Source organism: Cupressus sempervirens, chromosome 9, assembly GCF_028749045.1.
Source record: "Cupressus sempervirens isolate cs-2001-9-10 chromosome 9, ASM2874904v1, whole genome shotgun sequence".
NCBI lineage: Eukaryota > Viridiplantae > Streptophyta > Pinopsida > Cupressales > Cupressaceae > Cupressus > Cupressus sempervirens.
Window position 1 is genome coordinate 325465397 of NC_143126.1, and position 18838 is coordinate 325484234.

Consider the following 18838-nt stretch of genomic DNA (forward strand, 5'->3'; position numbering starts at 1 on the left):
ACATTATTGCTAGGGTTGCTCATATCCCTTCCCGTGGTTTTTTGATTGATCCCTCTTCCACAGTTAATATTTTAACTAAAGAGCATATTTTCAACAAACGATTGCATAAGGAATCCTCTAACATATCTGAAGTGTGGATTCGAACTTGTCATGGGTTCCTTTATCGCCCTCAAGGTTCTATATCTCTTCTTGTGACCCTTTCTGGTAAAGTTGTCGATACTACTTTATTGTCATCTCTACTTTTGATCAATTTCAAGTTAAGCTTGGTATCCCATGTCTTTCTTCTAGATAAGTGGTAGCTTATCCTATCCATAGACTCCTTAAATTTTCCCACAGTGGAGAAATTGTCACTATCAATCATTCTCTTTATCACCCTTCCCACCCTTGAGATTGTGCTACAATAGACTTATTTTGGCCTTCTCTACCTCAAAACCACCTCCTCATCATGATCATCTTTATCGATTTTATCAGAAATTCAAAGTAGATAAGATTCTTAAGCTTAGTCTCCCTAAGGTTGATCCTTTTGTAGCTATCTTACCTATTACACCTATTCCTCCTTTCCACAACATCTCTCAACCCGTAGATGTTCCTTCTTCGAAACCTATGTCCATTGATCACAATCCTTCAACTTTGTCTTATAAGACTTCATAATCAACATGCTCGTAAGCATCACAAGAACCATCAAGCTACAACCAAGGTCCGCGCTCTTGCTTCTCAAACTACGTCATCTTCTCAACCTTTGCCTCCCTTCGATCAACCCATGATTAAGTCCTTGGAGGAAGTGAACCATAATAATGACATGCAAATGGATATACATGATGGTTGTATTCATATCTTAGATTTTGTTGTGATTAATCTTGATCAGGAAGATACTCTAGATGATGTTATTGATGCTAATGATAATGCACATGTTAGTGATGATGAACATGAGACTATTCATATGGATCATGATTTGCCTAACATGTTTTCTAAACAATTAACGCTTACTCCTAGTATCAAGCATAGTGACTCCCACCAAAGTCCTTGCTTGGGTCTAACTATTGTTCCTATGATCTAGCGTGTTAAATGTTGTTCCTCTTGCAAGTTGCCCACCTTTCCCTACTAATACAAACCAAGTTGGGTGGAGGGGGGGCTGCATGCTTGAAGTGGACTCCTCTAGCATGGCAGTATTTGTGTATGTTGTGTTGTGTTTCCCTATATTGTGTTTCTTGTTATATGTTTTGTCCAGATTGCTTTAAACAATCCTTGTTGCTCTGTTGGCGCAAGGTGAAGTAATCAAACATGTTGTACACATTCTTCTATTTGTATCTCTTTTCTTCTATATGTCGTCACATGTTGTGTTGTATAAGTGCTATTATTCATAAATGTGCCCTTGTGTAGTCTGCTTGGATGCTTGTGATATGGTAGCATCGATTCTTTTTGATCTTCATGTTGTTGTCCAAAAAAAAATCTTTTGATATCTCTTACGTGATCTTCCTCCATTGTGTTGTAGTTCTACTTCCTTTGGGAATGATCATATTTCATATTTGATATAATATTACATGTTATCATATGAGCATTCTAACCCCAAAGTTGGTAGATCCCTCTTGTACTCTCTCTTTTGTTATGTTTTTATTTACCTTAAAATTTTCTCTCTTGGGGGCATTTCATACTAGAAACATCTCTAGTAGATGCATGTACACTTTCATTAAAGTCATTGCTCTTGCTGAGGCATTTGCAATCGCTTTTAATGTGGGGGCATACACTCTGCTCACTTGTGCATACACGCACTTTGATGGTTGGTTGTTTATAGCTTCTTGGATCCCTCTATCGAACTATGAAGAGTTCAAGAGGCCTGGCCCTATAGCTCTTTTTGGATCCCTCTATCGAACTATTAATAGTTCGAGAGGCTTGATCCCTACTTTTGATACCTTTTTGGATTACCAAACAGTCTGAGAAGCCTTATTGTTGCTTTTAAATCCTTCCTTGGTTTACTAATAGTCTAGGATGCCTGATTTTATTTTCAATCCCTTAAGGGTACACACATCCTTATGCCTGGGTCGTTTTTCTAGATTTTCCTTTTGGTACATGGGGTTCCTTAATGATGAATCTTTGATGGATTGACTAGCATGCCACACACTTGCTAGACCATTCAACGCCATCTTGTGTTGCAACATGCCTTTTCATATAGTTGACAATAAGGAATGCAAACCTTATTCAGCAAGTTGACTGCACTTTTTCTTTTGTTAATGACATCTCTCTTGTTATGGTTTTGGATATGATGAAGACTCAAGTCTGTTGAGGGCTTGGTAGTTTCTTTGTCTCCTTAGTCATGATAAGATAAGCACTTGCTTTGATCTACATTACTGCGAGTATTAGGTAGCTCATACTCCCACTAAAGTGAGGGCTAAATGTATGGTCTTAAAATGGAAGCACCCATCATTTAAGACCTTTTAGCTCTATCCCTTTAGTGATTTTATAGACCATGGATGCATTTCTGCTCAATCAGATTATTCTCCCGCTTTGTTTCTTTTTTTCCTGTAGTTTCTGAGACCTCTAGGTTATTCCTTCTCCAAATAGCCTTGGTATAGGTCGACCAAGTTGACTTATACCTTGGGCAATTTTGGTCCCGGCTCCAGATTTGTCTCGGGGATTTAAATTTGAAAATTGGGTGACAAAGTCGGCTTGCTTTGTCTTCAATCCCAAAAACTAGTATAAAAGGAAGCTTGGGCACCTCATTTTCACATAAGAAGACATCCACAAGCAAGCATAAGGCCTCTACACAAGCGAATTCAAGCACTTTTACAAAAAGAAATGATATTCAAGGCAATTTTCATCAAGCATTCAAGGTGTTTTCAAGATCTAGCATTTCCTCTTCAAGATCTAGTATTTTGCTGGCTGTCAAGGGAGAAGGTCTACATTGTGGCATTCATCTTCTTCTTCCTTTGTGCACATCTACATCCATGGCTCCGTGATTTGGTAATAGATCCATTGCATTTGTGGAGATTTCCTGCATCCTTCATTGAAGATTCAACATCAACAACATTCAAGCATTGCGAAATCCTTATTGAAAAAAGTATTGTGAATCTTTACATTTGTCTTACTTATTTACATGCTTCTACATACTTGTCCCTTTCAAAGTTAATTCCTAAACGAGGACTTGACTAAGGCAAGCCCCTCCCCCAAACATAAATGAATTTTACATGTGTGCAAGAACAAGTTACCGGAATTACGAATTTGAATCCAAAAAATATCAGCCAAGGGCTTCAGGGACAATTTGGGTCAAATTTGCTTCTATGCTCCAGGAACATGTTTGTCATCCCACAAACCTATTGTAGACATCACACAAATCAACCTATATCTAGAGACCTGACATTTCTAGGGTTTTCTAGTTTGTCATTTTGATCATAGATCCACACTCAGTATTTTTGTAGCGCTTACAGATCCGTAGTTTTCAGAGAAGAAAGGCACTTTCCCTTGCACATTTTGAGATTAGTTTTCTCTCCCCTTTTCATCTCATACCATATATCTATTTTCATGCTTTAATTGAATTGATTGCATACATATAGCCCCTAGATCTATCTCATATTTATCATTTAATCAATTGGCTCAATTTACATTCACATTTCACACTTAAAGTTAACGAACATTGCATGATAGAGGACTTGTTTGTGTACTTAGTATAATTTGGGGTTAGCATAAGCATCCCTTCATCCAATTTGGATTTTGTTGATCTAACTTGAGTTGTATTGAGAGTTATGTTTGGAAGCCCCTCTTTCTCTTCTATTGAATGGTTTAGGGTGATATTGTTTAACTAATGAACTCATCTCATCTAGTTTACATTGTTAGACTCATTTCATTTTCCTCCTAAACAGGTTTATTATTATTAACTTTGGCCGAGTTGATCAAAGAGTAACATTTTTGTTTTGATTCCATATTTTCTTTCAGTATAAATATGGTACGCCCAGCATTATTTTATTTCTAATTATTATGGTCATTTTATCTCTTATGTTTGTACTATTCATTTTTTTTTCTTGGGTGGAAGCAGATCAGAGAGCAATACAATCATCCAATAATTGCTTAAAGGAACTGATTTAAACAGTTTACCATTCTCCTCGACTCGATAATAATTTGGTTTTAGGATAATCTGATTTTTGTGAGTAATCTAAAGTGTTGATCAGTTGGTACAAATCACAATTTCATGGGTCTGTAGCATCTTTGATCCTGGTGCCATAGTAAAATATAAAATAGTACTATAAACATGTACAAGTTCAGTCCTATGTTCCTGAATCAAATATAAAAGATGATTTTCAATTCAAATTATTCTCCTCTATGTAAACACGTCCAGGTTTCACTTTTGGTAAACAAAATATGTGAGCTTGCACAAATACATCCGAGTTTCATCTGAGTTTCACTTGGTCATCTTTTTAAACAAGTTACGCAGTTTGGCAATTTTAAACATCTAAAGTTCATATTATTTTATTTTCTATTATATATACAAACTTCATATTTCTGGGAATGTAGACATGTCCTACAGTATCCTTCCCAATATCCATATTTGTATTACATATTACACCAAAGCCCTTTATGTTGAGGCCACATGGCACCAGAGGCATAATGATATCATCCATAAGATATTGTTTCAAGTGGAAAATGAGATTAAGAGTTTTAAATTATGAAAAGCAGCAGTACCATGATGCAATGACAGAAGAAAAGGTATTGTTAGAGCATACTTCCAAGTGACAACATGCTCATACTGACAAACACATACCAAACTACAGTTATATATTAGTAAATTGAATAAGTATTTCACAGCAGCCCAGGTAGTGATTGGTAGCTCGAAGACACAAAGACATGGGTGGTATGTATTTGTCATGCCTAATCCAGTTGACCAATTTGCAATGTCCTATTTGCAGCATGCATTTCAGGGTCTGAGAGAAACTATCCTAAATTACTCTCAGATATCAGCAGGACCAAAGGCAAGAACAAAAAACTGCATAAAATTCATGAAGAAAGTCACACCCAGAGATGAGCAGCATCCAGAGACACGTTGGCTGTTGGAAAAGATATTCAGTAAATGAAGTGGCATTGGCTGCAATATCACCATTTTCATCATCGCAGGAGGACCAACATCCTAGCTCCCTGGCCAAATTAGGGTGGTAGTGGACAAAGCATTTAGGTTATTGATATATTTTGCATGTTGATAAGAATCGTACCTTATTTTTGTAATCTAAGTTCATAAAGCAGACCTTGAAGATGTTGCATTAAAAATAACTGTTTTAAGTCTGGAATTTGTTCTGAAATGAGATCACCAAAAGGTTTGAGACCTTGACAATGACTGCCAATTTATACATATGTCCAAACTCCTTAATCAACCAATCATAATTTTCTAGTGAAATTCATTGCTTGTATTTGTTGTGTGCTTTTGCAATTGTTCAATGTAATAAAAATAGCTAAATATAAAAGGTATATTTTTATATTGTTATACTGTTATAATTTTATGAAAATCGAAAAATTTCTGTTGTGTATACTTCATAACTGTTATTCTTACATCTTTACCGGTATGTTGTATTGTATCCCGTTTGCTCATAACAAATATATTGCAATCAATGCATCTTTGCATCATCCAATATTATGAACAAAATTAGACTACTCCTCTGACTGCCTTGACCTTATTAACAAACCAAACTCATAACTATGCCTTCTTGAGTTTTTTTGCAACAGTTTAATGTTATGAAAATCGCGTATAGATGATATGCTGTCATATTGTTACACTGTCTATTTATTGGTCCAATAATATGCAAACAGAAAAATATCTGTTGTGCATACTTTTGCAGATATTTATGGTTGTTGCATCTTTACATGTGTATGTTGCATTCTATCTTATTGCTCTTAAAGAATACCTTGCCACCGGTGCATATTTACATTGTCCAACATCATGAACAAAATTAAAATAATACCATGACTGACTTAACCTTGTTAATAAATTCAGACAAAAGAATGCCTAGCTTGAGTATATTGCAACTGTTCGGTGTTATGACAATAGCAAAATATAAAATGTATTTGTATATGGGAAGAAGAATGTCGAAAGATCAATCCGTGTGAAAACTGAGTATAACATATATTATATTAGTTGACAACAAGCATTCATGGCAAAGTAAGTAAAATCATAGTTAAAAAAGGGAAGGACTTGTAAAAGCAAAATGTCAAGAGAATTTGAGAAAATAGTCAGAAATACTAAATCAATGTGATCAAAGAATGTATGGGTGAATTGATTTGTATACATGGATTCATAGATGCAACTTATAGCAACATAAATAATGTAAATCTATTCTCTTTTCTTTATCAGTGTATAAATCTCATAACAAAGGTCAAGACTCCTGTTCTGTTCACACTTCCCAGCTAGAGCATCCATTCAAGAATGCAATAAAATTAAGAATAGTATCAAAAATAGCCAAAACCTACAAGTTAGTCATATAATATTTACTAATACACCATTTACATGCACTGAAGCCGGTAACAGCATCTTGGAATTTCTAGATACTTATCCAATGTGTAAGTTAGGTCTGACCATTCATAGTGTGTCCTTTCTATGGAGACTGGAGTTGCCAAATTTGAAAATAGTTGGCAATGATTCGTTGATAGTTGAAAACCCAACAAATGATCCATACCAAAGCCAAGAGGTTGTTCCAATGAGAGATGCTATAAAAAATTCTTAAATCAGTTTAACTTCCTGGGAGAAAGAACATACCCGAACAAGTTTGTATACAATAGGAGTTGCAGCATTGGGTGATGGCAAAGACATTTCTTGCTCATCTGTGGCATCCTCAAAATTTGCATTATCATGCCCATCTTGATTGTCCAATGTTGCCATGCAGAAGTAGCTGGGTGCAAGCTGCATATTACATACGGTATACAGCATTAAAAATTAAATCAGAGAAGACAATCATAGTTAGTATCTAAGGTAGACCGGATTTTAAATAAAATACTTAGGAACAAAATTACATCCAATGCTGGCCAGAAGATAACTATTTCTTATTGTTATTTTTTTATTTTGAGTCTTTAATAAAATAGTTTTCTTCTTTTTAATCTAACAAATGCGTGCTAATTCCAATCTTCCTAACAAGGCACTTAATGCATTTTTCTCAGTTAACTCATAAGTATACCCGTAATATTTAGCTACCTTTGGCATGTAGAAAAACTAACATTCAAATTAACAGACTAAAAGTCAATTCCTTGACTAAAATGACTGCCTGAGAAAATCCCCCTCATTTGACAGCTTGAAAACAAAGAGCTTGAAACAGACACAAGAGCTACTCTTTTTTTACCTACAGAGGAAAAAGACTATATTACCATCAACATTAACATAGATTCCATGGATGGATAGTAAAGTTTCTCATCCCATGTTTAACGGTTCCTGCTCATCAATGCTAAACACTAATGGTTTCCATAACAGGAACCACAAGTAATAGTCACTCTTGAAAGGTGTATTACTTTCCTGATAGTGGCACATCTGGTTATAGTTGCATAATGTACCACTTTAAACATCAAAGGCACTGCCTAAGCATAATAGCAGTACACAGACTAGTAATTGGCATATTCGATGGTAGCAAATGCAACATTATTGCAATGTTTTAAGGGCATCAGTCTCTCTAAAAATAGTTAAATACCATGACAAAAAAAAAATTCTGATCAAAAACAAAATCTTGCTCATACATGAGACAAATACAAGCTCCTTACAAATATGTTGCTCATATGAGCAACAACATGAAACAAATACAAGCAAACATACGAGAAATCCCTAGGGAAGATCAGAAGTCGCAGCTTAGAATCTACTTTTATTTGAAAACTACCTCCATATTAGAAATCAACTATGGAATACCAAGAGCCACAGCTTAGACTTCTACTTTTAGATGTCCCTATAGAGAATCAAATTTCAATCTCCATAATGAAAACTCAAAGTTTAAACAAATTAAGCTCAACCCTTTGGCAATGATAGAAGCATCTGATTAAATTAATCTTGAAAATCAAACAGATTTGAGAAGCTGTCAGGTATTCACAATTGAACACTACTAGAGAAAATGGACATAAGGCTAATGTTGTAGTTAACCACATTATATTGAGTTAATTCAAATTGTAGCGAGAATGCCAAAATATACTATTAACTTTAAATTTGTAATGTAAAGAATATATTCATCTCCGTTTCTCGCCTTATTCTTCATATTCCATGTTCTTGATCAACACATGCATGTATTGGCTATTTGGCCCTACTTTAAACTTGTTTAAAAGCTTGGAAAGAACACTTCATGCATGTATTGGTCATTTGACTTATCTTTTGAACCGGGAAAGAACCACTTCATACCCTAGGTGATGCTCCTTAGCTTAGTGTTTATATAGGATTTGGTAAATCGTTAGGGAGCAGTTAATTTTTAAATAAAACTCTCAATCAGCATCAGAAGTAATTGTTGACTTTTGTTTTTCTGTGTAGCTTGGAAGGTGGAGCTGCTTTAAAGCAACTCGAGTTGGATGTTTGGCAACAGCTTTAGTTTATTCTTTAAATAGGATAATTATGAGTTTTTGAGGTTGCATAAAGCAAGAGCGATTTTATGTGTTTTAAAGCCAAAGAAAGCAAGGAAAGAAACTTTCCTTGCTTGCTAAGTAAAACAGCTGGGCTCTATATATGTAAAGTTGCTGTAGCAAACTGTATTGTATTCTGGAAGAGAAAGTTTGTCGTTAGGCTGAATAGAAGATCCAACAGTTGCAGGTTTTTCCTCAAGCTGGGGTTTCCTGGGTTATATCTGTGTTATTGTCTAATTATGTTTGGCTTCAGTTATTTTGCTTCCGCTATTTAGGTTCAGTTAATTAACCTAGAGTATTAATTGTTATAAATCTGATAGAGCTTCTTTCTATGAATTTATTGTGCAATTGATCTATAACTGGGTTATAAGAAGTTAACATGGTATCAAAGCTCTAAACTTAGACTATAGAGCCAAGATTTGTGATGCAGATTTCATAAGAAAAAAAAAATCAGTTTTTGTGTCTCCAGGTTTCTTGTGGCTATGGCAACCAGTCTTTGATACGAGGACAGACTTGAGAGTGCGTCTAACTTCTTGCAGTGGAAGGTTCGAATTACATCTGTTCTCAAGGAAAATAGGTTGTGGATCTATGCTAGTACAGTAGTGACTCCACCTACGAATGATCCTATTGCTTTGGATTTGCATGAGGTCAAAAAGGCCAAAGCTCAAAAAGTCATTCCTGACGGAGTAAGAGATCATTTAATTCCTCACCTATCGGGCAAAGACACTGCCAAGGAGATGTGGGATATGCTCACAAGACTCTATTAAAGCAACTACCAGAGTCGTAAGATGATGCTCAAGGGCGAATTACATAATACCAAGATGTCTAAAGGCAAGAGAGTGACCTCTTATTTGTCCAAGCTGACACAAGTCAGAGATGAGTTGGCTGCTATTGGAGAGACAATTACTGAAGATGAGTTTGTGCGTATAGCCTTGAATGGTTTTTCAAAGCACTGGGAAGTTTTTGTCAAGTGCACGGTCAGCAGAGATCGACTACCTAATTGGGCAAGACTTTGGGATGATTTTGTTCAAGAGGAAATCTACGAAGGTGCTCATCAAGGAGATCAGACAAAGAAGGGTCAAGACAAAGAAAATCTTGCTCTTGCAAGCAAGGGTAATAAGAAGTCTAATAAAGGGCAAACAAAAGGTTCTTCTAAGAGTGGGCAGAGGAAAGATCTAAGCAAGATAAAATGTTTTTGCTGGCATCAAATGGGTCACTATGCCAGTCGATGTCCGCATAGAAATAAGAAAAATAAGGACAATCAGAAGAACCAAGTTGCTGCTACAGCTGAGGTGGAGGAGTTTGCATCACGGTTTGAGTTTTCGCTCATCGTTTGTCTCTCAAGCTCAATTGCCAACAAGGTTTCGTATATTGACAATGGGGCTTCTTGCCACATGACGAGAGTCAAAGATTGTTTCACCAAGTTGGAGGAGAAGAAGTTGGATTTCTTTATTGAACTCGGTGACAATGCCAAATACCATACAACTAGTATTGGCACTATAAAGTTTCAGAGGGAGTCTGGCAAACCCTTGTTGTTGGAGGATGTGTTGTATGTACCTGACATGACAAAGAATTTAATTTCAGTTTCTACTTTGGAAGACAAGGGTTACATTGTAATCTTTGAAAGGGGAAAAGTTTATATTTGTCCCAAGGATTCCAAAGTTGCAAAAGTGATTGGAGTTAGACATGGCAACTTGTTTCGGTTATAGTTTGAGCCTGCACAAGCATTGGTAAGCAATTGTAAAGGGCAAGGAGAACTGTGGCATAGGAGGATGGCTCATCTTCACCATGGAGCACTTCATGTGCTCAAGGAAATAGTGACAGGGCTGCCTGAAATGAAGACAGAAAAGCAGGAGATGTGTAAGGGTTGTGCTCTCGGGAAATATGCCAAGACCAACTTTCCAAGTAGTGACAGTAGATCTGAAGGGATTTTGGATCCTGTACACTCTGATGTGTGTGGGCCTGTGTCAACAGGATCCTTGAATGGGTATGAGTATTATGTTACTTTCATTGATGATTTCTCCAAGAAGACATGGATGTATTTTATAAAGAACAAGGACAAGGTCTTTGGTAAATTCAAAGAGTGTAAGGCTCTTGTGAAAAACCAAACAAGGAGAAAGATCAAGATACTAAGGTCTAATAATTGGAGGCGAGTATACCTCAAATGCCTTCAAAGATTTTTGTATTCGAGAAGGCATCAAGAGATAGTTGGCAATTCCATACAACCCTCAACAAAATGGGTTTGCTAAGCGGAAGAACAAGGCTATAGTTGGAGCAGCCAAGGTTGTGCTTCATGATCAAGACTTGCCTTGGTTCTTATGGCCAAAAGCTTGCATTATAGTTGTATATTTGTAGAATAGGAGTCCTCACAAAGTGTTGGGAAAATTGACTCTAGAAGAGGCGTTTAGTGGTAAGAAACCAGATTTGGGCCATGTTCACATTTTTGGATGCCTTGTGTATTCACGTTCCTGTGGAGAAAAGAACAAAGTTAGAACCAACTGCAGATAAGCGTATCCTTCTTGGGTACAATGAAACTTCTAAGGCTTATCAGGTTTACATTCCCTCCCTAAGGAAAATAGTTGTTCGCAAAGATGTAAGGTTTGAGTAGGAGAAAGCTCTTCAAAAGTCTAGCAACTTGATGAATGAGGAGGAGCAATCATCCACAATTGAGGTAGCACAAATTCCTCAAACTTCAGGCACTCGAGATGGAGAGAAAGACAAGCAAACCGAACAAGATGATCAAGAGGCTCAAAGGAATCCTTTGCCTCATATCCCTATTACTAAGAATAGAAAAAATAAGGCATTTGAGCAAACTTTGAGAGAGGCTCGGGAATATGTGGGTGATCTACACGATTCAGTCAGACAGAGAAAGGCTCCCAAACGTTATTCTGATTATGTAGCACTTATGAGTGAATTAATTGAAGTAGAGCCTTCTAGCTTTCAAGAGGCATCCAAGCACCAAGTTTGGAAGGATGCTACAGTAGAAGAGTATTCTTCCATCATGAAGAATAGCGTGTAGGAGATAGTACCATGACCAAAAAAGAAGTCTATGGTGAGCTCAAGATGGCTGTATAAGATTAAGCATGCTGCAGATGGTAGTGTGAAAAAGTTCAAAGCTCGTTTTGTGGCTAAGGGGTTTTCTCAAAAGGAAAAAATTGACTGTGACGATACATTTGCTCCAATAGCCAAGTACTCTTCCATAAGAGCTATAATTTTTGTGGCCGCACAGACAGGTTGGAAGATTCACCAAATGGATGTAAAAACCACATTTCTCAATGGAGTAATTGAGGAAGAAATTTAAATTGAGCAGCCTAAAGGATTTCAAGCACATGGGAGGGATTCTCATGTTTGCGGGTTGAAAAGAGCACTATATGGACTCAAGCAAGCTCCTAGGGCATGGTATTCACGTATTGAGAATTACTTGCATAGTGTGGGCTTCGTGAAAAGTGAGACAGATTGGAACTTGTACTATGTTCAGGTGAAGAATGAACTTCTCATACTGTTATTGTATGTTGATGACTTATTTCTTACAGGGGCAGAGGAGCTCATATCACACTGCAAGCAAGATCTTGCAGGAGAGTTTGAGATGAAGGATTTGGGATTGATGCACTACTTTTGGGGATTGGAGTTGTGGCAGAAAGAGGGAGAGATTTTGCTTGGACAGGGGATATACTTAATTGATATCTTGAAGCAATTCAGGATGGATAAATGTAAGCCCATGTCAACACCACTTGTTACCAATTGGAGGAAGATTGATACTTCCAGATTAGAAGCAGTAGACCCTACTTTATACAGATAGTTGATAGAGGCTCTTATGTATCTGGTCAACACTAGGCCAAACATTTATTTTGCAGTGAACTCTCTTAGTCAATTGATGGTGGAACCTTATTGTGTGCACTGGATAATTGCAAAGCATGTTTTGAGATATCTCCAAGGCACAATTGATTTTGGGCTGACATATGTTCAGCATGATGGCATGAAGCTTGAGGGGTTTACTGATGCAGATTGGGCAGGCAGTACAGTTGACAGGAAGAGGACTTCAAAGTGTAGTTTCAGTTTGGGATCAGAAGCTATCTCTTGGTACAGCAGGAAATAAAAGTCAGTTGCACAAAGTTCTGTAGAGGCTAAGTATATGGCTACATGTGAGGCTATTTGGCTTCGTAAACTTCTAGTTGGGCTCTTTGATCAAAAGCTAGATCCTACAATCATTTACTGTGATAATCAGAGTTGCATCAAACTTTCTAAGAATCCAATGTTTCATGACAAGTCCGAGCACATTGAGATCAAGTACCACTTCATCAGAGATTGTATGGAGAAGGGGATGGTTAAACTTCAGTACATTCCTACAAAAGAACAGATAGCAAACATCCTGACAAAGGCTTTGGTGAAGAATAAGTTTGTATTCTTCAGGGATAAGCTGGGTGTTGTGCTAAACACCTTCCTCGCTAAGAGGGAGTGTTGATTTTTGTTTTTCTGTGTAGCTTGGAAGGTGGAGTTGCTTTAAAGCAACTTGAATTGGATGTTTAGCAACAGCTTTAGTTTATTCTTTAAATAGGATAATTATGAGTTTGTGAGGTTGCATAAAGCAAGAGTGATTTTATGTGTTTTAGAGCCAAAGAAAGCAAGGAAAGTTTCTTTCCTTGCTTGCTAATTAAAGCAGCTGGGCTCTATATATGTAAAGTTGTTGTAGCAAACTCTATTGTATTCTGGAAGAAAAAGTTTGATGTTAGGCTGAATAGAAGATCCAACAGTTGCAGGTTTTTCCCCAAGCTGGTGTTTCCAGGGTATATCTGTGTTATTGTCTAATTACATTTGGCTTATGTTATTATGTTTCCGCTATTTAGTTTCAATTAATTAACTCAGAGTATTAATTGTTATAAATCAGACAGTCTCTGAATTTATTGTGCAATTGATTTGTAGCTAGGTTATTAGAAGTTAACAGTAATGACCCTAGTTTAGAGATAACAAATGCTACTTGTCGTCACAAGTCTGAATTTTGAGACGCACCAGCGTTAAGGGAAAGGAGAGATCACTATTACTCCATTTCTCCACTTTCCTTGTAATTTTCTTGCATTATAACTGGCATCCAAAAAAGGTTGCATTAACAGTTTAGTCAACAATAAATAATCCTCTATACCCGGAGTCCAGACTGAAGCTCTCGAAGTTTTTAGGAGTAACATCTCCAATGCCCTTGCATACAGACTACTTGTTGCGATAACAATGCATCCTATGATACACTACCTAAGGATCATAATTACACAATGAAACATATTATTAAGAAAACAACCACTTCAAGTTTCTGCTATATTGAATGCAAATACAGAGTTATTCGAGATGGCAACGGTTCTATGTAGGTTGCTTATAAAACTTGTATTCGGTTGCAAAATCAGTATCAATCACTAGTAATTCAATAAAGAGTATGCTTACTACTCGTTCAAATCATATTGTTTGGTTCATAAAGCGTCCATCCGGGATCAAGGTTTGTGGATGGCACTGGTCTACCCCCAATCTTTAATGCTGAATAAAAGAAAAAAAATACTTATTGTCATTCCAATCATACATGAAAATAAAATAAACAGTGAAATTTACTGAAAGGGAAAAAAATACTGCGGACATGGTCCGACAGTTCTGCATTGTATTCATCTTACATCCCAATATTTGAAGCTCCAAAGTGTCATTGTCAAGGGGAAAGCAATATCGTTGAGCAAATTGCCAGTAGTCTAGCAAAAAGAATAAAATACATCGAAATCTGAGGCCACCGTTAGTCCAAATACTACGAGAAACAGATCGCGCTTAAATTTCAATGTCTCATATTCAGATGAAAAATACATGATAAATGAGCATATTCAGATGACAAATTCATGATGAAGAACATATTCAGACGAAAAATACATAACAAAGGAACATGTACAGATGAAAAATGCACAATAAAAGAACATGTTCAGATGAAAAATACGTGATGAAAGAACATATTCAGATGAAAAATACATGTAAAAAACAATCATATTCACCTTCTGGTAAAGCTGAGGAACACGTTAAGAAACTGTATGGTAAATGTCAGGCGGAGCATTCTTAACTCACACTCCAGGGCTGCCGCTGCTTCCTTTCCTAAACATTGTCGGATTTCAAATATTTTTGTCCAATGAAGTTTAACGTGAAGCTTTGAATCCGTCCGACGGAGCCTGAATACTGTAGAATCCGTCAAGTAACGCGGTTCACTTTATTCTGTTTTTAGCGATCTCACAATACGCCATTATGGAGCCCGCAGAGCACAGTAGGAGTCCAAATCATCGTAATTTACAGTACCGATGGTGAATCAAAAACAATTATTAAAACCAAAGAGCGATGGCGATTGTTAGCACACGTTTCAGTCACACCCTTCAAATAGAAAGGGATGGTAGGTAACTTACCTATTTATCAAAATCAGCTATGATTTCTTGGTCTTGTGGATGTTAAAATTTTATCTATTTTACAATTTAAAGAGGTTCTATATTTGTGGAGGTAATGGAAAAGAAATAGTTAATAAATAGGAGATTTTTTCTACAAAAAGTCAATGTGTTAATGTTTTTACGATTTAACTATGTACTTTTTGAGTCAAACTCATTTATCTATGTTTCATGAATAGTGATTCACATTCACACGAATCCATCTTTCATGGGAATAAATAGAATAATTAGCACTTATGAGATCTAGGTGATGTTTATAGAGGTGAAGCACTAGTAGGAGATCACCCATCCTAGTACTACTCCAATTTGAGCGGGTTTAACTACAGAATTTCCTCCATGGTTAAATTCACTATGCTTACAACCTTGTTTGTGAAACCTTTACCAAGTGTTGTGCCTTATGAACCATTCATTATAAAGCCCCTTAAGCTCATCAATTGACAAGTGGGAGATATTTTCCATAGCAAGTCAAATTGTGATATTGCTATTAGGATTTAACTATGTAGGAAATGACTCTTTATTTAGAAGATGTAATGTTGTCTCAAAGGTTGTCTCGAAGGTTGAGGGATCATAATGCATAATAGTGTTGATAGTTAAATGTTATAGTAAAGTTTGGGAAGAGAAGGTTTCTACATTGTGTACTTTGGGAAAAGCTTTTTATTATAAAGCATTCAGTGACATTAGAATCAATTATGTTGATTAGCACACAGTTTCACTTCACCAACCTTCAAATCAAAGGCGATGGCAGGTGACTCACCAATTCATCAAGTCGACTATCACTCTTTGGTATTCGAATGTTAAAAGTTTTCTATCTATTGTATACATTTGGAAGAGGTTATAATTGTGAAGGGAGGAAGTGGAATGGTATGTAACTCACTAATTTATCAAGTCGAGGATCATTCTTTAGTAGTCAAAGATTAAAAGTTTTTTATCTATTTCATACATTCGAAAAAGGTTATGTAGATGTGAAGAAAGGAGGTGGAAAAGGTCAAAATAACTTTACTAAGAGAGCATTTGTATCATGTGCACTCTATAAAAGCACTCCATTTTAGATTGCAAAGCATTCAATGACTTCAAAATTAACTATGTTAACTAGCACATGATTTCACTTCAAAACATCTAAATAGGGGGACAATTGATAACTCTCTAATTTATCAAGTCAACTATCATTCATTAGTCTTTAGATGTCAAAATAAAAATAAAAACCATACATTTGGAAGGGGTTATATATTTGTGAAAGAGGGAGGTGGAAAATGTTAGTTTGTGGCGACTGATCAGGGAAGTGTTGTACACTCTCCATAATTTCTTAGCAGGCCTATTTTATCGGCTATTTTTTCACTAGGCAACATGTTGTAATTATTCTAGCCCTAATTTTGTAAGCGGCAAAACTTGTGTATAAAATGGCTTAGGGTTAGGGATTTCATAGTGTGATGTGATAATAGCTTCTTGCAGCGGTATTAAGTTGTAAGAGATTATAGATTGTAATCAGGTTGTAATCACTAGATAATAAAAATATTGGACTCATTATTTGGTGGATGTAGCCTAGGGATTGGGTGAACCACGTTAAATCTTTGTGTCTTGTGTTCACTTCTATGTGTTTTACTATTTTCTAATATTAGATATATATTTGCATGTAATTATTATTTATGTCTCATTAATCCTAGCAAGTGGTATCAAAGCAAGGCTTTTTTTAGTTATCCTCTGTAGGAAGGTCTCACGGTTGAGTGGGAGGGTCACAGTTGAGTGGAAGCGATGGCAGACAAGGGTAAGCTGAAAGCTGAGAAGTTGAATGGGCAGAACTTTCAATCATGGAAAATGAAAATGGAGGTGTAGATGCTTAAAAACATCTCAAACACTATATTAATTTATTTAATATTTCTTGTGATATTATAATTATTTATTTATTAAATAAGTATATTTGTCATATTATTTTACTTAGTTAATTAAATTTATTTAATTAAATAGGTTCATTTCCTAATGTATTTAAATTTAGTTTAAATACTTCCCCTCTAATGTATTAAATTCATTTAATACATAGTGCTCCATAAATCTTTTTTTAAATAAATTCTAATTTATTTAGTTCCCTGCACTTTATTAAATTTGTTAATCCTATGATTAAGTTATTTAACTTAATCCTAATCTCATCCTAACACCTAGTCTACACCCATCACTCTCATCCTTCTAAACCTACCCACTACTTAATCCCACTTTATTATCCTAAACCTCTTTAGATCACTTTTTTAGCTCCTAAGTGTTTGCTCACACATGTGGGAAGCTCATGATCCAATAAAGCTTCTACTTCATTTACACCTCTTACACCTTTGTCCCCCACTCCTTCCCCCAAGGTTGCTCACACGTGTGTGAGTAAACCTTGAGCCTCTCAATCATAAAAGCTAGTTTTGACTTTTGCATGGCTTTGTCCTTTAATCCATGTGTCTCCCTTGTGGCGCCTGTGTGGATGCCACATGGATGCCACCTCCCCAAGGCCTCTCTCAAACTTATAAATAGAGCCCTTGTCTCAAGCATTTTCATCTCCCTCATTTGCATTGTTATCATGTTAGTTTAGAGTTAGAGTTTTCTAGTTGTTTTAGTGATTTGCATATTGCTACTAAACTTTGGACTATGTTAAATTTCTTGCATTTATGCTTGCATCTTTCATGATAGATTCTTGTTACTAGTTTGGTTCTTTGCATTTCCATTTCACATCCTAGAATCCTTTGAGGTTGGCTGACTCATAGCCATTTCTTGAAGGTATTCTTCACTCATTTAGTCTAGATTCACTTATTTCATATTGCATTTTCATTACATTGAGATTCAATAGTTGTGTTTGGGAGAGCACATTCACATCCCTCACACTTGAGCACACCAACAAGGCCTTTTATGGGCGCCCTTGTTGGGCTGCTTTGAGGCTGTATGAGGACTTTTAATTTGTGGTTGCATAAGTTGTTAAACTCAGGCTTTTTTTAGTTGTATTTCAATTTGTTTCTAATCTTTCATATGCACATGTTACAACTAACGTTTGCTTGTTTACACATGTAACCAATAGGTTAGGTTTTCTTGTATACATTTTGGCATGCCTGATGGGACCCACATCCCTTTTTCCACCTTCAAATTTCATAAAAAACCATTAACTCGTTGCAAAAAACCTATGCATTGTCATCTCTATTAGGACACAATGTTGTCTGCGAAGATGTTTTATTGTCTGTGCAGATCAGCATCCTCACAGATCGACGTCTCCATAGATTGTCGTCTCCACCTGTTAGTTAAAAAATGGTTTAATCCTACAAGCAAGCGATGTTTTGTTGTCTCCATTACCATGTTGGTGTCTCCAGATCCTAGTTTGTTGTCTCCAATTATTACCATCATGTCGTTTGCATAGCGGGCGATAGGAAACTATCTATTTTATTAAGTTGATGTCTGCGATACTGACCTAGTTCTATCATCTCTAATACATCAATTATCGTCTACGCTTAGAAAACTATTGTCTACGCCAGTCAATATCTCTCGTATCCACTTAGAACTCTGTCATCTCTAAAGTTTTGCGTCTACGATTATGTTCTATCGTCTTCGACTGTAAAATTGTTAGTGCAAAATAAAATATACATCCATGTGTTCTATTGTCTGCAGTTCTAGCATTTGCGCAATTTTGTCATTTGTGCTTGGTGTCTATCGTCTCCGATTTTTGACAAATTGACTCATATTATTTAATGCTTAACTCATTATTCAATTGATTGATAGGGATTTCTAATATGTTTTTCATTGCAAGAGACAAACTTTGTAATATCTTTAGTGATTCTAATCACGTGGAAATTTGTAGTGATTTTAATCACTCAGGAGAA

The 18838-nt window shown here is 36.2% G+C and overlaps 1 protein-coding gene across 5 annotated transcripts in view; it reads right to left on the reverse strand.

The window, feature by feature from the left end:
- The window catches only part of LOC149538676 (uncharacterized), a 198091-nt gene extending 183147 nt beyond the window's left edge, over positions 1-14944 (reverse strand). Inside the window, exons 1-4 of one of the 5 annotated variants that reach the window (XM_089800009.1) lie at positions 14568-14941; positions 14205-14276; positions 13984-14073; positions 6731-6874 (exon numbers count right to left, since the gene is read on the reverse strand). In XM_089800009.1, the coding sequence (XP_089656135.1) occupies positions 6731-6853 (123 nt within the window). In that variant the 5' untranslated portion in view covers positions 6854-6874; positions 13984-14073; positions 14205-14276; positions 14568-14941. Of the gene's footprint in view, positions 1-6730; positions 6875-13983; positions 14074-14204; positions 14306-14567 lie in introns of all 5 variants that reach the window. The other 4 variants (XM_089800010.1, XM_089800007.1, XM_089800008.1 and 1 more) reach the window with 4 other exon arrangements.
- Positions 14945-18838: the final 3894 nt, after the last annotated feature.